At 36.1% G+C, this 25,795-nt stretch overlaps 1 protein-coding gene across 1 annotated transcript in view; it reads left to right on the top strand.

Moving 5' to 3' along the window:
• The window catches only part of ZBBX (zinc finger B-box domain containing), a 100,809-nt gene that overhangs the window by 74,175 nt on the left and 839 nt on the right, over nucleotides 1–25,795 (top strand). The window contains exons 15-19 of the mRNA XM_058555595.1: nucleotides 2,212–2,519; nucleotides 5,945–6,098; nucleotides 6,863–6,979; nucleotides 13,698–13,955; nucleotides 24,439–24,577. Coding sequence (XP_058411578.1) covers nucleotides 2,212–2,519; nucleotides 5,945–6,098; nucleotides 6,863–6,979; nucleotides 13,698–13,955; nucleotides 24,439–24,577 — 976 coding nt within the window. The remainder of the gene's footprint in view (nucleotides 1–2,211; nucleotides 2,520–5,944; nucleotides 6,099–6,862; nucleotides 6,980–13,697; nucleotides 13,956–24,438; nucleotides 24,578–25,795) is intronic.

The following is a 25,795-nucleotide window of genomic DNA, read 5'->3' on the forward strand; positions in this document are numbered from 1 at the left end:
ATTTTGGGTCTTTTTCCTCTCCATATATACTTTAAAGTCAGTTTGTCAATATCCACAAAATAACTTGCTGGGACTTTAATTGAGATTGCATTGAATTTATAGATCAAGTTGAGAAGAACTGACATCTTGACAATATTGAGTCTTCTCATCCGTGAACATGGACTGTGTCTCCATTTATTTGGTTCTTGTTTGATTTCTTTCATCAGAGTTTTGTAGTTTTCCTCATATAGGTCTTGTACATATTTTGTTAGATTTATACCTAAATATCTCATTTTTGGGTGCTAATGTAAATGGTATTGTGTGTTTAATTTCAAATTCCACTTTTTCATTGTGGGGCATATAGGAAAGTGATTGATTTTAGTATGTTGACCTTATATCGTGAAAACGTGCTAAAATTGCTTATTAGTTCCAGGAGTTTTTTTTGTGTGTGTGTAGATTCTTTGGATTTTCTACATAGACAATCATGTCATCAAAATCAGATTTATTTCTTCCTTCCTAATCTATATACCTTCTATTTCCTCTTCTTATTTTATTGTATTAGCTAGGACTTCCAGTAGGATCTTGAAAAAGAGTGGTAAGAGGGGACATCCTTGCCTCATTCCTGATCTTAGGGGTGAAGCTTCTAGTTTCTCACCATCGAGTATGATGTTACTACAGGTTTTTTATAGGTAGTCTTTATCAAATTGAGGAATTTGTTGAGCCTGTTGATGTGGTGGGTTCGATTAATTGATGTTTGATGTTGAGCCAAGACATCTAATTTTTATGACTTGACAGAGCTTCCAATTAATAGACTAAATGATACCTATACTTTCTGCGTTGCATTTTAAACATTAGTAAAAGGCTGTTTTGTAAGTTTTTCAACAGCAATGGATCCTAATAGTGGAATTTTGCAATCTTGCAAAAATATTATAGAGGTTAGTTTTAGACATTTAAATATAACAAATGGCATCTATTTCTACCAAAAAAATCAGAAAATTTCTGTTCAAGTTTAGAAGGAAAGCACAGCCTTATAATGGGAGTTTCACTAAGTTGAATACCCTTTATAAAATTTTTCTTATAAAAGTGTTTCTCTGACATTCAAGTTATTGCATTTCTCACAGTATTTGTGCAATTTAAGAGGTGATAGTTGTTAGAAGTGGAAGTTCTAAATACTATGTGTAATTGCAGAATTATATAAACATTTGTTTGCAACAAGTAAGTCTTTTGGGCTGCGAGGCATAATTTACATCACTAGAGACTATTTTAGTCATAGCCTCTACTATTTTAGATGGTCTATTTTTAGAGAGAAGATGTTTATATTGGAAAGAGAATAGGGATAATCAGATGAAGTAGTATTCTATCTGGATAACGGTATACATATTTTTATTTTAATTGAAAGCAATATGGTACAAAAATTTTTAAAGAATTTTCCTTCTTCGGAAAATTTAGACCAATGTTTGACAACCCTGGCTGCACATTATAATCACCTGGAGAACTTGGAGGCAAAAAAAAGAAACAGCAAAACAATGCTTGAGTCCCACTGCCAGTGTCTGATTTAATTGGTTTGGGGTCAGGCTCATACACTGACAATTTTAAACAGTACCTTCAGATGATTCCATTGTGCAGCCAGGTTGAAAATCAATGATCTAAACCAAGTGATTTATTTAAAGGAGACTTAATGAGGTGGGTGACTAATATAATCTTGCTCATTTCGTAGCTTTCCAGAGGCAGGTGTCCCAGCTTAGTCATTTTCTGCGCCCCTAACTGCGGCTGCTCTTTCGTCTGGCGGATTGCCCTCTGCCCTCTCCTCATCACTAGGCGTGCTAAGGAAAAGAAGTAAAATGTGGAAACAAGGTTCCCTCTGCATTATTTCTCATAAATTGCGGTTGTAAAACTTGAATGGGAGAGGGGTAGAAAAGTGAGAATTGAACCACAGGCTGAAATAAAAGTTTGCGTCAATTTCAAGATTTCATTACAAAACAAAATCTTGCCTCTTTTCATTAGTCTAACTCCCTTAGGTTTGAATGTATATATGAGTAAACTATGATTATCATTTACAAACATAAACAGAGTAAAAGCATTTTAACACTGAGAACTCAGTAAAGAAATGTTGATAAAATACTGTTTGTTGGTAAAGATTTACACCACAGAACTTTTGGTTTATGAACAGTTTAATCAATTTATTTGCTTAAGTTTATTTATTTAACTTCTATAAATGTGTGTTTTCAACAGCAGGAACTTCAAATACAGATTTTGACGTCATTGTGGATCCTTATGTTAATTCTCTTGCCGTTGAAAAATTAGGAGAAAGCAGCTTTTTGGGAAGAAATTTCAGAGAGCAAAGTACAGATGTAGAAAGTAATGAAAAGTCTGATGATTCCTGCATATCACTTGGGAGCAAGAATTCTTTGCCAAATGTAGATTTAGAAAAACCTTCCATTAAGGAGAAATTATCTCATGATGTCAAAGAATCTTCGGAATTTAGCAATCTGCATGAGAGGCCAAACTTTGAAGATTCTAAAACTATAGAGCCACCACTGGTAAATCTCTATTATGTTTATTATATTAAAAATTTAATAAGAAACATCATAAAAAATTTCATATTGACACAATATATTCTTAACTGTTACTTCCTGTTGAAATTAAAATGTGCTACCTTGTATTATCACAAGATAGTTGAAGAGTGACTCATATGGGAAAGAATGTTGATGACTATGAAACAAATTCTGATATGGTAAATGCCATTATAACTTATAGTTTTCTATGAAAAATAATACTTTAAGGCCCACCTCATGCACCATGGTAAGAGTGCTGTTACTTTTCTAAATGAAATTCATTATTATGAATAATTTAGTATAAGAAATCCTTTCTAGCTTTTTACTGTATAGTCACTGGTTAAAATGAAATGAATGCACATCCTGGTAGATAGAACCTGGTAGATAGAACCAGCTTAATGTCAGTATAAGGTTTAAAAGATAATTCTTGAAAGAATATGAAGAAATAGGGGTGTAGTTTTTGTTTCTTCTTAGAGGAAAAAAGGGGTAAAGTAGCTCATTATTGCACTGCTGCCAAATTTTAAAACTATATTTGAATCTCTGTTCTATACTAAAAATCTTAGGTAATCATGATTATTAATAATAAATGATTTGGAAATTGGACAATTCAAATGTTAAATTTTTTGGAAATTGGGCAATTCAAATATTTTAACAACCCTTTAAATTCATTTGCAATGAATCTCTGTGACTAAACCAAATGTGGGACCAGAAAAGTAGAAGAATGAATACTTGAGCTGCTGCTACTTCTGCCTGGGGGCTTGGATCTCCATGCCCACTTTGTGACAGGTCTTGTTCCTTTTTGAAGTAGGACACTGGAACTGAGATCTCTGCCAAAAACTTAGATCCCTAAAGTCTGCTCATTAAAGGAATACACTAGGAGACGTACTCACAGGTGCAACAACATGAAAGGAAAAGTATGTCTGCAGGTGATCTGGGCCAAGTCAATAAACATCTTACCTGAAAAACGGAAATCTTGGGCTTTCATTTAACGTAGATTTAGAATTTGAATGTACATTTCTTGCTCAGAATCTACAAGCCAAGGAATTCACAATACTGTTAATCCATGTCAATTGATACCCTGACGTATCTGGCAAAAGTAAATCCCAATCCCTTCTAGAAAGACATTCCCACAATTTAGCCAATAGTAGAGTCCCCACAACAAAGCCCCACTGCAGATGGGCTGTTCTCCTCCCTCCTCCAGTGGAGAAAACAATTGATCATAGAAGGAATTTCTACAAACAGAACAAATGAGAATTCTAATTTTCTAGTTTCCCCAGGGCACCATGCAGAGGTGACGTCTGCATATGCAGTGTGCCGGGTTATAGGAGAGGAATCCTGAGCATGTGGAACCCACTTCTTTTATATGGGCGTCAGCCTGCCTGACCTTTGCCCTACGGGGAGACTTTATCTTCTGTAACCTAATAAAAGGCATTTAGCAAAAACTCACAGATACATAATCTGTGATAATTCATATAATGGACAACAATGTGGCAGTTAAAATGGATGAACTAGAACTACTTTTATTAACATGGATACATCTCAAAAACATGTTAAAATTTAAATGTAAAAGAATACGTAAAGTATAAGTCTGATAGCATTTTTGGAAAATTTAAGACAATTGTAATATTTTATGGATACACTCAGATGTTAATAAAAGTCAAAAACATGCACTGGAATAGAATATGTCAACTTCAATGCAATGATACAATTAGCTGTATTTACAAAGTCTAATATATATATATTTTGGTATAGAATCTTTTATATTACCTATATTAAATTGTGTACTCAAGTTATATTATGTGTTGTACATATCTACATATTTAAAGTATTTCATAATTAAAATTGAAATGTTAAAAAGCTGCTAGTCATATCTTGATCCCTTATACTATTATAGTAAAAAACAAGTGTAAATGATTATATCATGGAGCCCAGTGCTTTGTACACAGTGGTAGAATCTACTTTCTTTTCATCCCTAATGACTAGACATGAACTGTTTTTAATCTCCTCCTTTCGTAGTAGAAGCCATTCCCTAAGCAGAAATTACTTAGAAATCTGTTGTGCTCCAGTAGAAAATTCAAGAGTGCGCAGTAGGGGCAATTTGGCGTTACTTGACTTCCAAATTGAGTGCAAGAAAGTTCATTTTGCACTTCATTTTCAGAAATTGAGTTCTCCATGACGGTGGAACTGCCCATGGAATGAAGCGCTGACTTCTAGAGCAGCAGCAGTGAGGTCGGGTCGGTGCCAGGAAGAACCTGGACTAGTCAGGGGCCCTTGGTTCTGGTTGTGAAACTACTAATAGTTAACTTTGTGAGTTTGGGAAAAAAACAAACCCACTCTCACAGTTCTTATCTGTCAACCAAGGCTTTAAAAAACCTTTTCAAATTTGTAATTGTCTAATCCAAATATGAGCTCCACTAGAGCTGAAGAGGTTCTGTGAATTCACAATCAGTGTCTGGAGAGCCAGTGAAGATGTCAAGAGTAGAGTAGAGTTAGATTTGTTTTTGACAGAACGGCTTTATTGATCACTAGCTTGGTTTTGTAATATTTTATCATTTATATGATTTATAAATTTGAATTGAGTTATAGTAATTTTCTTTGTGTTGGTTACCCCCTTGACACACTGCATTTGGGAACTAATTAGATCCATTAGGGAACTGTTAAATACTTGTAGCCACTTTGATTATATTTTAAGCCCATCCAGAGCTCTCATGTCTGAGTCTCTAATCTGTTTCCGACTAGACACATGTGTTTTTTTAAATCCCATTTATATGCTTCCCTAGGATGAAAGCATGTCAAAAAATGAATTCATAGGGTAGTGGAATCAGCCTAGACTCCAAATGAGCCATATGTATATTCAAAACCTAGGTCTGCTAGTTTCCAGCTATATAAACTTTACAAATTACTTAGCTTGCTCTTGCCTGTTTCCTACTTGTATATTTGCTTCACAGTGAGTATTTTGTTAACTTGGATTTATGACCATGGTCAGATCAGATTTGTTCCCATCAGTATTTTACTTTCATCTTTGAAATTATTTTATGTATAGACAAAGACACTAGTTCAAAAGCACAGCATATGAGAGAGACTCTATTTTTCAGAATAATTTATGTGCAAAGACACTGAGGGAAGAAAATAAAGGAGAGAAAGGAGAAAGAAAAACTTTGTTTCATGAACTTCCATCCTCCTTAGATTGGTGGTAGCTTTCAGATAATTAATGTAATAATTGTGGTTTACACATTTTTCAGAACCTACTCTATGTAAATGTTGTATTATTTATGTCTCCACTACTAGAACCTAAACCTGATGAGGGCAGAATCCATGTCAAGAACATAGTAGGTGTCAATGAATGAATGTGCTGCTTTGTGTTGATGAGATAAAATAAACTTAATGCTGTTGAATATTTTGTTTCCTAGTTGTTACAAGAAATAGCCCTCAGATGTAAGCCTATAACTGAACAATATCAAGGACTTGAAAGATTCCTTGTTTTTGATAAAAATGAAAGACTCAACTTACTTCCTTCTCATAGCTTAGAATGCAGCTGTTCCAGTACTAGGATTTCAATTGCAGGTAAATTCAGACGTGAAATCAGGTGGCCTGTGGACCAACCTAACAGTTTTCCCACACATTTTTTTAAACCGTTTGTCCTCATCTTAGGAAATACTGGGCAATTCTGTTCAACGAATAAAATCATTTTCTTCTTCACTAGCTGAAATTATTAATCCTGCGTGAGTTGCCACATATTTGTATTTAAGGCTACTATCAGAATGTGAGAGAATATAACTGTAATGAGATTGGGAGAGATTATTTTTAGAAATATATCCCTTATAAATTATAACATAGAAATTCTTTGAATGACTTTATTAACTTTTAAGTATTGTATGAGGATTCTTAAATGCCATCTTAAAAGCAAATCTCAACATCTCAGGATCTGTGAGCTTTCTGAGACATACCTGTAATTTCCTTTTGAAAGTTAGGTCTTGGTGTCACCTCTATTCTTAGGTTTGCTGTGTATTCAAATGTGTTTATTTGTGTACAAACTATTATACTTTATGTTATATTGTTATTTATTTTAAAAAATATTTGTTTCTGTTTAAACATCTGTGTGTAATATCTTTGCAGAGTTTATTTGTTCTTTTTATTAAGCTATGTGAGTCTAATGGTTTTTATTGTATAATTATGAGATTTTTGTCTTTCATAATATATACATCACTGTTATAAATATTCTTTAATTAGCTAAATATTATCCAGTAAAATGATAAATATAATAAAGCAACAACATGAAGTTTTCTCTTTTTTAAAATTTGTATTATTTGACCATTTTTCCATCTTAGGGGACAGAGAATGGATCCCAGACCATAGCATAAGTACATATGCTGAGGACAGAGTTGCCCTGGGTGTTCTGCAGAAAGCCCAGAACCCGTCATCAAGTAGAACTCAGCAGAAGACAGGTAAGAGTGGCTAGAGGCCGCAGAGCATTCTGGTGGCTTACTTTGTTTATTAGTTTGTTTCTTAGCAGTTTATTAGGCACCTGAAAATTAGCTTTTGCAGTTTCATAATGTAAACTTATTCATTTTAACTGTCCTGGACTTTTCTTCCTAAACCAAAAAACCAGAATAGTCCTTACCGTATTCTCCTCAAAAACATGAGTTACAGTCTTAGTTATTTTCTGTAACAATGTTTTAGGAATAATATTTTCAAAGTGTAGCTCAAGATATGGTGTATATTTTGAACAGTCCTTATAAAATACATACTCACTTTCATTACAATCTCAGCAAACAGTGTATTTATACTAGATTTTGCATAGTCTTCCACTTGGTTCATATTATGATCACACATAGGAATTTGTGAAATGAATGGCTTAGATTAAGATTCGGGCTTATAGCTGTGGTTAAGACACCTCTAACCCAATGCTGAATCTGTTAATGCTGGAATCTTGATTTCAGTTCATTAACTCTATTCTCTAACCAAAATAATCTCAAGATTATTTTGTCTACAGGATAACTCTTTTGACATGTTGATTGCTCATTGTAATGTTTTCCCAGTGAGTGTATGCAGAGAATTTTGACATCATTAAAATCAGCAGTATTATTCGGTCGTTATTGTTATCCAATAATACCTGCTAAAGTAGGTTTGCTTTATGCTGAATTTCATATGAAGTTGCAGTAGAATACTGAGGAATTGAGGCAGTTCCACACACATGTGTTGAGTATGTTGACTCTGTGCTGGGCTGTGGGGGAAAAGGGATGCATAGGTCATTTCCCTGATCTCGGGAGCTCACGGTTTAAGAGGAACACTTGATAAAGGGGGCTATTTGCCTGCGTTTGAAGGCCATCTTCAAGCCAGAAATTTAATTACATATGATTTTTCCAAATATGTAAGATTTATATTTCTCTCTTTGCCCTAAATCCTATGATTAAAACTCCTTGTCTAGTTTAGATCAATGCATTTATGTAGAGAATCTGTCAAATTTAAAAGGTTTTTTTAGTGAAAAAATCATCCATTTATGATGAATGTTTTTTGGCTCTATAATTAGGTACCTATTCTCACATAAATGTTTAGAGCAGCTTCAAAAATTCTGGATGCTTCCTTCTGAGGCAGTCAAAGGAACTGTTTTAAGTCACTATAAATGGATGAAAACAAGTTCACATGCATGCTACGAGAAATTTGTAACTAAGACAAATCTTGATAAATAAGTAGCCAAATGCCTTTAAGTATCAACTTGGAGTGATCAGTTGAAATCAATAATTTACTATAAAAAACATTTGTAGGAGCACCTACTTTAGGCCAGGCACAGCCAGACACTGGGGGTACAAAATGAGCCCTCATCTCTGTAGCCTGAGAGCTTGGAGTCCAGTGCAGAGGTCCTCAAAGGCCAGTGTGAGCATCATCACCTGGGAAGCCCGTTGTCATGCGGATTTCTCCACCTCACTCAGAGATTCTGATTCATTAAGGCTGAGATACGGTCCAGGAATTTGCATTTATTTTATCAACAACTTCATGTTATGCTGATCCAAAAATCAGACTTGAGAAGACTGCTATATAGATATGTAAACATTTAAATTACACTTTAATTATAAAGTTTTATAAAAGGAATGTGAGTAATATACTTTTGGAGATTGATAGGTAATTAATGGTAGTATATGAGATCAGTTATAATCCAGGTAAGGACTTGTACAGTCTTTTAGGAATGGAGATGGTAAAATAATTGCTTTGCCATTGAAAAGTATAGATATGCAAGGTGTTAGAGACTAAGTGACATTTCAGCTGAATCTTAAAGAATTAATAAGATTTACCAGTTAGGGGCAGTGGGAAATGACTTTCTGGACAGAGGTAGTGGCCTGAAATAAAAACAAAAATTTCCTGGCTATATCACAAGTTATAGAAATCTTATATTCTGAACTGTTGCCAGTATATAAAGGAATTCCTGTTTCTGTAAGATTTTTATGTTTGTGAATGTAAAAACATGATAGATGTGAAATGTGTGTGTTTAGCAGCATCTGTTGATTCTCCCCACCCCCTGCCAAACCTACTCCTCCCCACCCCATCTTCCTGTCTCTGTATGACACAGTCATCCAAACATTCGTAAGTCTGAAACCTGGGAGTCATCAAGACTCTCTGGTACCCACCACATCCTATTCATGCCTAAATCCTGCTGGTTTCAGTTCTGAAATTGATCCAAATCTAACCACTTCCATCTTTATTGCTCAAGAGGAGCCCAAGCCAGTTGTCCATCATCTCTCACTTGTCTCTCATTTTCACTTATGCCTCTCTCTAAAACATGTTGCTATGATTAATTTCCATCATATTCTACTGCTTTTAGTCAGTGAGTGAATTGTTTATATTTATAGTCATAAAATTGTTTATGGTTTATAGGGAATGAATCATATTTTCTGTAAACTTAAACCATAAATTGTGTCTTGTCAATCTCCTGCTTAAAAGCATTCCATAGCTTCTTATATAAGATAGAAAAAAATTTATATTCTTTATCACGCATCACACAGCAGTACTTGAGCTGGCCCTGCCATCTCTCCTAACCACATCTTCTCCCACACTGCAGCCACGCTTGCTTTCTCTGTGTTCTCAGGCCACACCCTTACTTACTTCTTAGCTTTAGAATTTGCTCTTCCCTCTGATCTAGGATGCTCTGCAACCTCGCTCTCCATCTTCACACCCTTTTTCATATAATTGATTCTTTCCTGTTATTCCATCTCAGCCCAGATACTGCCTCCTTAGAGAGGCCTTCTGAAACTGCCCTATCTAATGCTGGTGTCTTGAGTCCCTCAATCACATTTACTTTCTTGCATCTTTCTCATAGAAGCTATCATTAGATGAAATTCTTTTGTTTACTTGGTTATTTTCTGCTCACCCTACCTTTGATTGGAATGAAAGCAAGGACCTAACCTGTCCTGCTCATTGTTGTATCCTCAGTGATGGAACCCGGCCCGGTACATTGTCAGCACTCAGGAAGTGTTTGTGGTGAGTGAAGCAGGATAGCAGGACTGTGTGTTAGTTTGGAGCGCAACTTGAAGGGAGGGGCAGTGTCTCTCATTCACTTCTGAATACCCTGATCCTGACACAATGCCTGGCAGTTTTAGGATTTGACAAAAGATTTTAAAATAAAATCGGATGGGGTATTAACTCATAGGTTCTTAGAGGTGGAGGGTATTTAAGACGTCATTCTGTCCAACTCCTTAATTTTATATGTGAAATAAAAATTCATATTTTATGTCTCAGGTCACAGGCTGGCTTCTAATTCAGTAAGACTAGACAATAAGTTTCTTGCTTCTCAGTTTAGTGTTCTCTCTACCAAACCGTGCTGCTAAATAAAATTTCCATATATGGATCAAGAACTCTTAGAAAATACATTTTTTGGGGGCCGGCCCCGTGGCTTAGTGGTTAAGTGCACGCGCTCTGCTGCTGGCGGCCCGGGTTCAGATCCCGGGCACGCACCGACGCACTGCTCCTCTGGCCATGCTGAGGCTGTGTCCCACATACAGCAACTAGAAGGATGTGCAACTATGACATACAACTATCTACTGGGGCTTTGGGGGAAAAATAAATAAATTAATTAAAAAAAGAAAATACATTTTTATTTTTTGTGTATAAATTCTGAGTACATTACACAGTGGAGAAAGAATATCACAAGACAAAAATATTTTGCAACCTTTATTCAGGGATAAAATATTGGGTCCTTTGATCAAAATGTTTTGTTATTAAAACACTGTGCAAAAGGCATTTGCTCTGCTTATGTTTCATCTAATTTTAATGTTTATATTTAGAATTGCAGTAATAATTATTGTTGTATTAAATACTATTCAGTGAGTGATTCATATTTTTCATGTCCTTATCAGCATTCTTATGCCCATTAATGTAACCCAAACACCCTTCTATTTTATCTTCCCAATATTTGGCACGGTCTCATTAGTAATCATAGAGCATGTATATTCTTTAGCTAATACCAAGGACAATTTCTTTTGCTGTATTTAGAGTATAACTGTGATTAATGTTAATCTATAATTTCCTAAGAGTACATTGCCAGTGATGTTACCAGTTACTCTAAAATGAATTTCTTATGTTTATAATCTACAAACTGGACTTTTTTTTAATTATAGAGTGATCCCTGCAATCATGGCATTTTTCATTGGTGCCAGTCTTCACTGTGCTTCAAATCTTAACCCTAGCAATAACATTAATAAGCTTATACAGGAAGTATTAGAGGGAATGACATACTCTCCTGAATGAACAAAATAAATAAGATCAAGGACCAAATTGAAGGCTCTTCTGTCTCTTTGTATGTTTTAGGTACTTTAAATTACACTTTGAACTTATTTCCAGTACAAAAGATGGTGTGTCTCTTTGCCGTGTGCTAAGCACAAGTCGGACCCACCCCTGGTGTACATTTTTTGTCAACTGGGATCAATTGACCTCTAATACCGTGGCAACCAGATGTCGTTAGAAGAGTTCAGCAAGTGTTTGTATGCTCCTGAATTTTCTGAAGGGCATCTGCGTCATGTTAAATTTTTCTCACCTCATATTTGCCTATGTTGGCAGAAGTCCAGTTCTTCCTAATAACATCTTCCATTTGTTTGTTTTATTTTAATAAAAGTTCTAAACTTCTTTAATTTTTACTTGACTGAGACATAACATAATACAGACAGAAGAGTATGGTTTTCTCCATAGATCTGGAAGTTTTGATTTATATAGTTGAACCACTGTTATACTCACTGACCTGTGTTTCTACTATGGCTATTCTGACGACTGTTTCATTGTGTAGAAATGGAACGTTGCTTTTCTTGATGGCTATGAATAAAATATTGATTCTTTACATATTACAGGTAAAGGGGGAAATCATTCTAAATTCTAGTCATTAAAATAATTCTTACAGATATTTACATTTATTTTTCTTAAAACATAGGCACATTTTTACCAGTTATTTTTCCTCAGAATTGTCTCTGAATGCAAATAGACACAAAAAGGTCAGAATCTTATTTTAATTTATTCATAATTTCATTCCAACAAAAATTGTTTTCAAAATTGATTTCTGAAATGTTCATTAAAATTGGTGCCCTTTGGGACTTACCTTAGTCAGTTTTAATTGCTTAAATAATTGCATACTGCGTTAAGATTCTTCTTAGGGTACTAGCTACGTTCAAAGGAGATCTTTTAAGGTAAAAAAAAAGACAAACTCAGTAGTCATTAAATGTTAATACATGACAGCTGTCTGTAGCCACTCTTCTGAGTTTTACATTTTCCTTTGAGTCTATAGAGTCGGCATAATGTTATATGGCATACGTTCACTCAAATCATGATTTTTGTGATAATGACAATAGCACTTCTTTAAAGAATCCAATATTTTACACAAAGCCAATTTGTGTTAAGTGAATGCAAGGTTATCTTATAAATTATTTATATTTTATATATATATATATATATATATACTTATCTCAATGAGAACAATGATTCACTACATTTAAAAATATACCTGCACTATGAATTTCTAAATTTGTACTTTATTCCCTTGGCATTTATTAGAAGATTTTGTGAGCAATACTGAATGATTGTATATATATAGTTATGTTGCATTAGTGTAAGATTTGAAGGGATTTTTTGTTCCTCCTGTGAAAGAAACACACGCTGAAGAAACCAGCTAAATCCAACTTTGAAATAGGTCAAGACAAAATGGCGACCACCCTAGCAGAACAAAGGGATAGTCTGCCTTAGATCTGTGCTTCTGGGACTTTCCCACTAAATCACCCTATAAAGCAGCAGAGAGGGAGCTCCTATGTAGGAAAATTAGAGGTGTGATCTCAGGTTCTTTAAAGCTTGTGTTTTTCTAGAAGTCTTTGCAAACTAGCCTATTTTTTCTCGATAGTTGTTTTAATAGAAGAATGTTACACACCGTCAAGTAAAATTGGTTCACTAGGAGGTGGTACCATGTTTATCTTACAGGTTTACAGGCACAGTGTGGTGTTGCTCTAGAATTTTAGAAACTGGGCACAGTGGTTGGTCATGGGATAGATTATAAGATTGGGTGTTGAATTGTTCTGGAATTGACTTGGTTTACAGATGTTTTTGCTTTATTTAATATTAAAATTAGCTTGTCTTTTTCTGAATGTAGAAAAATTAGGGGAAATAACCCAGAAGTGTTCTTTATGACACAGAGAAAGTGACTTGAGATTAACAAATTGTGATAGACCATAATGGGTGATAATCTAAAGTTCACTTTCTCATAATCTCTGCTGCGTGAATTTAACTGCTCTAAGTTCAAGGGCTGGTATTTGGTATCTTTAAGCACTCATTCACAATTTTAAAAACAGTTGATTTAAATTTTTTTCTTTTTTTTTTAAATGTAACTTTTTTTTTTTTTTGTGAGGAAGATCAGCCCTGAGCTAACATCCATGCTAATCCTCCTCTTTTTGCTGAGGAGGACCAGCTCCAAGCTAACATCTACTGCCAATCCGCTTCCTTTTTTTTTTCCCCCTAAAGCCCCAGGAGATAGTTGTATGTCATAGTTGCACATCCTTCTAGTTGCTGTATGTGGGATGCGGCCTCAGCATGGCCGGAGAAGCGGTGTGTCGGTGCACGCCCAGGATCCGAACCCGGGCCGCCAGTAGCGGAGCGTGCGCACTTAACTGCTAAGCAAATTTTTTTCATTTTTCATTTTAGGCCAGACATCGCAGAGACCTTCAACAGCAAATTTACCACTTTCCAACTCTGTTAAAAGAAGCTCCAGCTGTCTTTCCTCCTCTCCTCCTCGATCAAGAAGTGCAGCTGCTCCATCATTATCTAGAGCTGCTTCTGAAATTTCAGAAATTGAATATATTGATGTTACTGACCACAATGAGCCTTTCTTAGACACCACTGCTGATCAAGAAACCTTAGACAGTTTGGAAAAAGAATTAAATGTGCTGAGAAATCTTGCAGGTAATGCTATTTTTTTCAGTGTAGACAATGTTAACTCTGCCTTTGGCCTGATTCTTCTTATTGCACTCCAAGAAAACAAGCCTTTCTCTTTGCCTCTTTTAACTATCAACTTTTGTGTCTGTTTTCTTGGATATCCCCTGAAAATGTCATAAAAAGTGTGAATGCACAGCCACACCAGAGATAGTCCCCTTAGCCCACATAAGACAGAGTTAAATTGTGGCATAAAGACCTTCATATGGACAGAAATTTTTTTTTTTTCTCCTTTCTACAAACCCACTGAGTGACTAATCCCTGTAACTTTGTGAAAGCTACTGCCCAACACCCTTGTTGGAAAACTGAGCTGTCAGATCTTTTCAAGCAGTATTTCTCAAGCTGCAGTGTATGCACAGATCCTCAGAGGATCTTGTTAAAATGCAGATTCTGATTCAGTATGTGTGGGTGGGGCCTGAGAGTCTTTGCATCTAACTGGTGCCCAGTTGATGCCAATGCTACTGGTTGGCAGACTGGTTTGAAGAGAAATTATACTTGTGCGTTCTATTTCCTAAACCTCAATGGATGTAGTCTAGCAAATCATAACCATATTCTTGAACATTCAAAGGTCTGGTTCAGCAACAAAACATCAGGAGAAATAGTCCTCTTAATTTTCATCAGAAAGTTGTTCATGCAATTTGATAGAAGCAGCTGCAGATCCAAGAGGCAGGCCAGAAACCTCTAGGCCTGTAAGTTCCACACATGCTCCTCCCTTGTGTTTTTTTATTTTTGTTCCTTTTGAGTGATAACCTCCCTTATTGACCTTAGAATAATGACTTTGCTATCTTCCTAAAAAGAATACATCTTGGTTTTGAAAAATTCAAGCAATACAAGAAAATACAAAAAAGGAAGCCAAATCCACACGAAATCTTACTACTCTGAAAACAGCCATTATTAACATTTGATGAGCATCATTTTAGACATCTCTGTTTATATCATAACTATACATATAAGACTAAATAGAAGGATAGATAGATTTAAGGAAAAATAGTAATAATTTTATAAAAAATAGATTTGTGCTCTACATAATTTTTTAAATTGTGTATATATTTACCCAATTTAACAAAAGAAAAATTAAAATGAAACTAAAGGAAATTGTACACTTTAGATAAATATTTTTTCACCGCAAAAATGTTAAGTTGAACTATATGAAATTGCCCTTTTGTAGACAAAAAACAGTGGAATATTGATAATTTTATGTGGTCCAACCTGTAATTTTTACAAATGTCCCTTTAAAAATTAAGAAAAAAGGTGAAAAGAAACAGTAAGCGATTAAGGCCATTTTTAACTATGACTTAGTTTTAGACAGTAATGATTAAATCCCTATAATAAAAGATGAGGATTTCTTTGTTGGGTTTTTTTTAACCACATGTAACTACAGATAGTATTAAATACATCGCTGTTATAGTTATGTTATAATTTTTCATTTTTTCAAGGTTTCCTTTTCTTTTCTTTTTCTTAGTGAAAATTCATATGGATTAAGTAATCAGCACCAGCATTTTTACTATGACTTCCCAATTTTGAACCTTTTATTTAGATTCATCTCTAGAAAGCTTGATTGTGGCATTCTTGAGATTGTCTGTTTTATCTTTATGGTTGATGGGCAAGTTAGCTGGATTAATTTAGGGGATCACATCTTTTCTTCTGCTGTATGTAGTAGACATTTCTGCACTGTCTTCTGTCCCTGAATATGGTGCTAGTTAGTCCTTTAGTTTTTCCATTTAACTTTTATTTGGTTGAATTTAATTGTCAAATAGTGTTTTCCCCCAGGTAGGGCTCATGGTAGCTCTGTTACTCGAGTTTTGTGTCTGAGAATGCCTGCTACCTTTATATTTAAATGGCAAGTTGGCTGAGGGCAATTTCCTTGTGTCACTTTTTCTTTAAACCTTGTGCGTACTGATTCATTGTTATCTGAGTCTGCATTCTGCTGTGAAGTAGTCTGAGATCACCTTGAGTTTTGACTTCGCCCTCTCTCTTGCATGCAACAGGCTTCTTCCCTGACGGGATATTTGAAAAATTTTTTCTTAATCTTTGAAATTCAGTAACTGGACCCAGGATTGTGTTTATAATTCAGCATTTCTTAAAACACAGGGTTCTCCTTCTGTCTGCGAAATAAGTTTCTCTTTATTTTCAGAGCAATTTTCTCCTACTGTATATTTCAGTTGCTTTTCTGTTCCATTTGGCTTTCTCCTGCTGAGAAACCTATTTCGTTTATGTTGGATCCTCTTTGTATGATGTATTTATGTATATTTTCTGCAACTGTTTTAACCAGTTTTTATTTTCCTTTGCATTTACTGTGATTATCTCAAGCTTGTCTACTATGTCAGAATTTCAATTTTTAGCTGGTTATAGTCCATTCTTTATTGATTGACTTAATAAGTTAGCTCTCTAAAGGTATTGCTTTGACTTTTTTGGTAATTTTTTACTTTGATATAATTTCAAACTTACATAAAATTTGCAAGAATGCAAGAATAGTACAAAGAACTCCTATATACACTTTACCAGTTCACTACCTGCTTGTCTTTTGGCCTATTTACATATGTGTATACACACACACGAACACACACACACACACAGTGCTCTTTTTTCCTGAAACATTTGAGAGGAAGTTATAAACATCATGACCCTTCACGAAAAAAATTCTTTAGTGTATATTTCCCATGAGCAAGGACATTCTCTTATATAACCTCAGTACAATGATCAAAATCAGGAAAATTAAAATTGATACAATATAATCCACAGTGCATATCAAATATTTTTAAATCGGCTCAATGATGTTCATTATAGCTTGTTTTTTTCTGGTACAGGATCCAATCCAGGAACAGGTGACCATTTAATATTTTCCTTTTTGATGTCTGATGGGTTGTTGTTTGATCTTTGAGGTTAGTTTTACTGTTTTTAAAAATGTTGGTTTTATTATTTCTTTTGTAGCCAAGGGACTTATGGGGACTTTTCTTATCATCTTGATCTGTTTTCCACCAGATTTGTCTTTTATTTAATCATTTTTTGCATGCTATGGATTCTAATCTGTTTGCATAACTAGTTGCTGTCAGTTTTTTGTATCTTACATGCTCAAACTTACCGTGGGTGGCTTTACTCATATCCTCTGTCATTTCTGGTATAGTGAGACTGCATTCCCCCTGAAATGCTCTCCACCTGTACTGAGATCTGTCAGTCTTCCCTTTGGAGCTACCTTTGTGGGCTGGGTAGCGCACTCTTTTCTGTATCCTGTTGGCTCAAAGGCATGGGGAGGACTGATGAAGGACTGCAAGCTCAGCCTCCTTTGTTGGAGAATCTGGGCTCTCTTGTCTTTTTCTGAATTTTATTAAATACCAAACTTCACTGGGCTGGTTTCAGGTGTATTCTGTCCCTGTAGGGACACCTGCGAGTTTGCAATTTTCTTGCCTCTGCTAAGACCTTATGGTGGGTATTTAGGGGCTTTAAAAAATATTTCAAATGTTTTCTCCTTCCTTCTCCTTCACCTGCTTTTCTCCAAACTGGTGTGGTATGGTTGAGACTTGTCAGAACTTTAGATGACTTGTCTTTCGCTATGACTAGTTGGTGTGTGTATGGGGTGAGGAGTGGAGGGGGGGACAGCAGTAGCACCCAGCTACACCTCAGTAAGTCTTCTGTTCATTTCTTTGGTTGCCCTTTGTCAAAGTTTATTATGTGAACTTGTATCCTTTTCTTTCTTTGGTTCTTTTTTGATTTTATTTTTATTTTTCTGCTTTTTCTATTTATTTCATAAGACGTTGAGGGAAGAGAGTCTATGATCCATCTTTACCCACCTATCATTCATTTGCTTTACTCTAAATTGCCAAAAATCAAATGTAAATCTCCTTAGAGATAATTCTTACGTTAAAGATCAGTTCTAAAATGAAGCGTGTCAGATCTGCACTGGATCTAAAAGGATAACCATACAGTTTTTAATCAGAAGATGAAGGATTTCTTATTTTGATAAATTGATAAGTTCCATGTTTTACAAATGAAATACACTACTTTACAAACAGTAGTCTTTTTTTTTGTTTCTAACCACTCGGCTTTTCTATTTCCTTTATCACTTTTGATCTTACATGCTTCGTCGTTTCCTTGTGTCACTCATTTTCTCATACGCCAATGCCAGTATTTTCACAAGAATACACAACTTTACACTGCTGTGGAGTCTGTGAACCGTCAGGGCTTTTCTGGCAGTCCAGGAGCAGAACGCCATCCCTTCCATACCCTTGAGCAGGAACGGCTCTCTTTCTGTTTGGGAAGGCTGGCTTTGGATGAGGGCACAGCTTTGGAGACACTCACCTGGAGCTGAGGAAGGAAGGGGATGGCACATGGGCTGAATCAACTCAACAGTCAGTGAGGCAACAGACGCTGCGGGGAAATCAGGCCCTATTCTAGCAAATTCACTGAATCTGCACAAGGCTTTGTATTCTGTTTAGCATCAATGGGCAGAAAAATTCCACCCACGTTTCACTACTCATGGTGCAGTTTGGAAAATCTCTTCATGAGGTTTGGTCTCACACAGACACAGCTACGCAATTCTACTCTTATACAAATGTAGATGTGTTTGCGTCCCTGTGAAAGCTGCTTTTTTGTGAGCAGCAACCTTTCTGACTTGTTTTCTGTTAGAGCTAGGATACATCTACTTTCTCTAAATTCTATGGAAAACAAAAGACAAGGAGCTGGGAGAAGACAAGGCAGGACATAACTACATGAAATGTCTCTCCTTTGATTCAGATTGCTGTGGCTGATATTAGAGCCCTGTCAGAAGCAGGCGAGGTGGGCAGCGCCAAGGCCAGCGGATGTGTGTGTGCAGGTTGCAGACACAACTTCCTGCTGAATCAGGAGATGGGTCAGCAAAGCAGGGTAATGGAGAGCCAGGCTCTGGGGCCAGGAGTCTGGTTTTGGACCTTGGAACCACCACTTGCTAGCTTCGTGATGTTGGGCAACTTACTTTCTTAATCTCACTTTGCATCGGTTACTGTGTATGAAAGATGGGCATAATAATAGACCCTATCACAAAATTGTTCAATGATTGAATTCAAGTATATATTAAATATTATATTTATGAAAATTTATTTCTCCCTCTCTATACACATACACACACTCTCTCTTAACATACTCTAGCACATAGTAAATCTTGAAAAATCTGTTAAATTATATAAGGAATCAGTGGGTGGTGCTTTCTACATACAGTAGGGTAAGGTGCTCTTGGTAAGTCCAATTTTTTGTCAAAAACATCTAAAAGCTGATTCCGTTCTAAAACTATCTTTTCTTCTAGACCACTTTGAGGATGATAGTTAGCTATAGTTCATGCCATATTATTATTTCTTCCACAAATATCTTTGTAAATAATACTACAGTCACTTCCTTAAAAAGCTCAACATATCAGTATAACTTAATTATTAAGGCACCTTGTCAGTTTTTGGATATTGTTATAGCCTGAAGAAATTTGAAAAATATCAGAAGATATGCATTATGAGAAAGTATTGGTAATGATGCACTTTAAAGCATTCAGCATTCCAGTAGTTAAAAATGACTCGTTTGTGGGGCAGGTCCAGTGGCGCAGTGGTTAAGTGAGCGCACTCCACTCCGGCGGCCTGGGGTTCTCAGGTTTGGATCCCAGGTGTGCACTGATGCACCGCTTGTTAAGCCATGCTGTGGCAGTGTCCCATATAAAGTGGAGGAAGATGGGCACAGATGTTAGCCCAGGGCCAATCTTCCTGAGCAAAAAAGAGGAAGATTGGCATCGGATGTTGGCTCAGGGCTAGTTCTCCTACCAAAAAAAAAAAAAAAAATGACTCATTTGTTTCAAACTCATTCTGATTTGTGGTTTAAGTGTCTTTGTGGTCCTTAAGTTCTCACCGCAATCTTATGTATGTATGGGTCCCAAGGTAGTTAACTGAGCTAGGTAATTAAAGAGAGGCAAGTACTTTTTCTTAAGAAAAAATTCTTAAGAAAGAATAAAGATCTACCTGGTACCAGCAGACGTAGCCATATTGTCCGTGAAGTAAAATAGCGAGGCAGTGGCTTCCTGAGTGATTGGAGCCTCTGTTCATAGGTTGACCATCAAGTAAAATATTAAACTGTGAAAGGGCTATTCAGGATTTATAGTTAGCAGATTAACTAGATAACTCTTAGTTATCTAAGATGGGCTAGAATGGCAATCTTTTTTTGCTGTAGGGCGCCATTGAATTTCAGGCAAAAAATTGAGTGCTACATACAAGTGAAAGTCAACATATTAAAAAAAGTTCTGATATAAGGAGTATGAAACCACTCAGTGAGTAATAATAAGCACCGTTTGTTTTCGTATGTAATGTTGCTCCATCTGATCTTCAGAGCTACTCTGTGAGGTAGGTGGGGCAGGTGCTATTCTACATTTCCCCTCTGCAGATACAGTAACTGAGGCTCTGAGCGATGCAGAAATTGCCCTTGGTCTCCCCTGGGTGCACAGAAGAGCCCAGGCACACACCCAGGAATGTCTGCCCCATGTTCCTTTGTCTTACCACCATACCACAATGCCACTTACATAATTTGAAATCCTTTCTTCAAATCAATGTCATGACCACTTAAAAGGGAGAAGATGTGGGCAGAGTGAGGGTAAAGGGAAGAGAGATGGAGGGAAAGGAAAACAAGAGGCTGAGGGCTGGATGGGGCTCACAAGTTACAGGGCAAGTGTCCTGGTTCTCACGCCTCCTAAACATTGGGACGTCATTTGTCTTTGTTGCTCTGCTAGATGGTCCTATAGAAGTTTTTGTTGTTGTTTTCGCTTTTGGTTCCTTCTTGGGAAATCTCCTATCTTCTTTGTTTCCATTCTTTCAAGTCTTTAACCTGTTTCTTTGTTCTTCCTTTCATCTTTCTTTCATTTCTTTTATTTATATGGGTGTTGTTTCCCTGTGGGATAAAGTTTTATTTATGTGTTTTAAATGACTTGAGTTTTAGAAATATACCTTAGAACTTTATATTTAGTCGATTTTCCCTCTTTATCTAATTCATTATTATTGTATTTAAGAGATTCTTCAATGATCAGAGAATATACACTCTTATTCTAGGGATGGAAAAGGTTTAACTTCAATCCATTCCTCAATAATCAGCTGACTTGACAGTTAGAAAGTAAAATTTCCAATATAAGTGTCAATCCAGTCTTCCCTGGTCCTGTATTAGAAAAACAGGAGACTTAGGTTTTTGTACAATTGGCCTTTTAGGTTTAACACTACCCTGCAATAGGGGTTTTGTAAGCAGTTTTATTTTTCTCTGCCTTGAAAATCAAGTGATGTCACCTTTGCTCTTGTTAACTTCCCAAAGTATTCTGAAATACAATTTTGAGAATGAATAATTATACAAAAATAACCCCATTCTGTTTGCACAATCTGAATTAGCTTTGTGCTCAGTCAATTAGGACTCAGAGGCTAACAGAGATTGAATACCTCTCCTGGTGGTATTCTTTAGATCTAAGCACCACTATTGTTTTTTTTTTTTTTTTTTTTTTTGTGAGGAAGATCAGCTCTGAGCTAACATCCATGCCAATCCTCCTCTTTTTGCCAAAGAAGACTGGCCCTGAGCTGACATCTGTGCCGATCTTCCTTTACTTTATGTGGGACGCCGCCACAGCATGGCCTGACAAGTGGCGCGTCGGTGCGTGCCTGGGATCAGAACCCGGGCCACCGGGAGCAGAGCACATGCACTTAACCGCTACGCCACCAGGCCGGCCCCACACTATTGGGTTTTAGTACTGTAGTTCTAACCATTCCAAATCCTGAATTGACTGCCTTCTGGCAGGTAACATTCGCTGTTATTGGAGCATGTAAAGGTACTTTGCATACCTGTCTTCTTTTACCTTATGGAAAAATAAGAGGGAAGATAGTAGCCTAAAGCTAAAGAATTAGATTCTGGAGCATAGTAATTAATGATATTGGTGAGCTAAAAGAGCTCAGGTCTAGTTCCAGTTCTTCTACTATGTGGTTGTGTGAATTTCAACAAACTACCAATCTCCTGTGAGCCCTCAATTTCCTAATCTCCAGCAAGTGGGGATGGGACAAAAATGTTAGCTGAGTAATTTTGTTTTTCTCAAAATTAATCTTATGTAAAACTCCCAAATTTAAAAGAGACCAAGTTAAGCTTGGGGTGGTGGGAGCCGGTGGGGTGGTGGGAATAGGAGCCTCATCTCTGAGCACTAAATTTCTCCATGTATTGTAATTTGAAAGTCACTGGGATAAATAATTTTAAGAACACTTCTAGTTGTAAATGTATCGAAGTCTATCTTGCAGCAGAAATAATCTAAGTTACTTTCAGTAGGGGAATCTGCTTGCTCAAAAACTTCAAGTTAATACTAACCACTCAAAAAAAAAACCTCTTTAGTAAAGGTATAATAAGTGTAGTTTGGCATTTGGTCCTTCTAATCAGGAGGATATTTACTTGGCACTTTCGTAAGAGTGAAGGAAAGAGTAGTGATTTTAACAGTTGTAAAAGTCATCATATGAGCCAGCCCTGAAGGCCTAGCAGTTCAAGTTCAGCGCACTCTGCTTCAGCGGCCTGGGTTTGGTTCCCTGGCGCAGAACCACACCACTTGTCTGTCAGTAGCCATGCTGTGGCAGCAGCTTACAGAGAACTAGAGGAATTTACAACTATACACAACTATGTACTGGGTCTTTGAGGGGGAAAAAGGAAGAAAAGGAGGAAGATTGGCAACAGATATTACCTTAGGGTGAATCTTCCTCTGCAAAAAGAAAAAAAAAAGTCATCATAGCATAATCTTATGTATAAGTTAGATGGCTCATGCAACTTTATCAATGACAAAAAGAAGGCATTATGGCCTTTTTAGTATAGTAATCATATTTATTACTACATGTGACTTATTGGTAGTTTACATAAAGATATGTTTATTTATGCAGATCTTCCTCGACTTATGATGGGGTTACATTCCAATAAACCCATTGTAAGTTGAAAATATCATAAACTGAAAATGCATTTAACACACCTAACCTACTGAACATTATAGCTTAGCCTAGCCTACCTTAAATGTTCTCATAACCTTTGCCTACAGTTGGGCAAAATCATGTGACACAGTCTATTTTATAGTAAAGTCTTGAATACGTCTTACAATTTATTGAATACTGTATTGAAAGTGAGCAACAGAATGGTTGTCTGGGTACAGAACAGTTGGAAGTGTATCAATTGTTTACCCTCGTGATCGTGGGGCTGACTGGGAGCTGTGGCTCGCTGCTCAGCATCACAAGGGAGGATCCTATCGCATATCGCTAGTTCAAGAAAAGATCAAAATTCAAAAAAGTACAGATTCTACTGAATATGTATCCATTTCATGCCATTATAAAGTTGAAAAATCATCAAGTCAAACCATCCTAAGTCTGGGACTATCGGTACATTTGCTTACTGAACTTGCACTATTTGTCCTTACCTAGGCTGACTCATAGGCCAGCTTCATGAAAAGGGAGATTGAAGGCTTCTCCCCTTTCAGGTACAAGTGATTATTATCTACCCAAACAAAGCAAGGAATCAGAAAAAGAAAGGGCAGCTCTGCCAAGACTAACCTTTGCCTCAGACTGTGTGGGGGTAAAGCATTTATTTCTTAGAAGACAAAAAGAGATAAAATGTGTAACATTCAGGCAAGTTGAGGAGTTGCACAATATTCTAACTTTAAAAAGGATCACTTGATTTTCTTTGGAATTTGTTGACTTCTCAGGACATTTGACACTTTTCTTAAGTATAATGTATATTTAAAAATGAACATGGCTAGGTGAAATGAGTCAGACAGAGAAAGACAAATACTGTATAATATCACTTACATGTGGAATCTAAGAAAGCCAAACTCATAGAAACAGAGACTGGAATGGTGGTTACCAGGGGCTGGGGGGTCAGGGAGAAGGGAAGACGTTGTTCAAAGAAGACAAATGTCCAGTTATAAGACGAATAAGTTCTGGGAATCTTACGTACAGCATGGTGATTATAGTTAATAATATTCTGTTATATACTTGAAAGTTGCTAAGAGAGTAGATCTTAAATGTTCTCACCACAGAAAAGAAATGATAATTATGTGGTGTGGTAGAGGTGTTAGCTAATGCTATGGTGGTAATCATTTTGCAATATATAAGTGTATCAAATCAACATATTGTACACCTTAAATTTTCACAATGTTGCATGTCAGTTATATCTCAATTAAACTGAAAAAAATAAAATTGGGGAATTTGGAGGAATTTACTAAAAAAAAAATCACTATGATTAAAGTGACTTGATATCCATACCCTAATTTGGAATCGCAGATCAAATTTACCTCACACTCTGCCCACTCCATAAACATTAGAAAATTGAGGGATGATTAAAAATCTGTGCCCACTCTCTTTATACTGCTTATAGTTTACTCTGGATAAACTTTCAGCACCATTTGCTGTGCATTTGTTTCTTGAATTTATGTGTTGACAATGCATGAAATAAAATATTTCAGATCCTTCAGAAAAACTTTACAACCTAACCACAGAAGAGTTACCAGCCTTCAACAATCATTCACTGAATATAAGTCAGACTACCCTGGATTTCCTTAAGACCTCACGTGCAAGGAGCCCCTGTGGAGCTGAGGAACCGAGGTAGGTTAAGTCTGCAGCTTCTGTGTGAAGATAGTGCATAGTAAAAATTTTGACAAACCCCAACCAATTATCTTTACTCTATGAAGAAATATTGTCCTCATGTGTGTACTTTCTATGGCCCTTCTTTGTAAAATGTTTGGGTCCTTTGCTGACCTATTATCAGGATTTAGTAAAAGGCTTATGAAGGTGTTAGTTTAATGTGAAGAGATAATTCTCTGCTGTACAATGTGTGTCAGAAAAATGCAAAGACATTTGGAATTTAATAATCCTTCAGCATTTCTTCTTATATTGAAAGACAGTTTCCTTACTTGCGTTAATTAACCTAATAAATTCCATAAATATGCGTTAATGGACTCTTACTCAATGTGAATAAAGTTTTCAGAATAGAATATTGAGAAGTTGCTTTCTTAAAATTGAGTCTAGATTGTTAATAATAGCATATTTTAATTTGTATCATTTCATTCTTTCCTCACATAAGGTGAGAACATTTAGGGATGGTGATCAGTTTATAGGGAACATAGGTTATACCAATAAATGCTTCAGAAAAGTAGTCTACCATGTCAGACTACTATTGGCATACTGGCATTCCTTGAAAAAGGAGGAGGAGGGTTCTTTCTAGAAGGACTAAGATAAATGTAAAATACAAATCCATTGGATTGTAAATTCCTTTGAGTGGTTTCAAGTCTAATATTGCAATAAAGGGGAATCAAGAGTCTCTTACTCTGTCTTTCTGAAAGCGGAAACCATTTAGCTGTGGTTGTTGGATTTTTGCATTTCTAACACCACTTACATTTTTAAAAAGAAGGATCAATATAAAGTCGCTATTTTTTCCGTTAAAAAGTCGTTAAAAACAAAGCAACTAAACCTTCCACATCCTCTCACCATCAGTTCATAAAAGAAAGGACATTTAATACTAAAACTATAAGGGGAACATACCAACAGAATAAAGCACAGTTCTTTAACATTAAAAATGTCATGAAAATGTCATGAAAAAGTCATTACTTTGTCCTTATTTTCTCTTCTCTTCTTAGACCAGTGAAAATTTTTTATCACAATTAGATCTACACTGATCCACAGACCCAAGTTTAAGCAACTGCTAATTTAGCCTGTGTTGGGCTTAAAAAATAACCCAGAGAACAGTTACATCCATCACAGGGTGAAGTATTTTATGTTACTTAGTGGCATACACGGGCCGAAAATCTAGATAACTTGGACCAA

This window comes from Diceros bicornis, chromosome 15, assembly GCF_020826845.1.
Source record: "Diceros bicornis minor isolate mBicDic1 chromosome 15, mDicBic1.mat.cur, whole genome shotgun sequence".
Classification (NCBI taxonomy): Eukaryota; Metazoa; Chordata; class Mammalia; order Perissodactyla; family Rhinocerotidae; genus Diceros; species Diceros bicornis.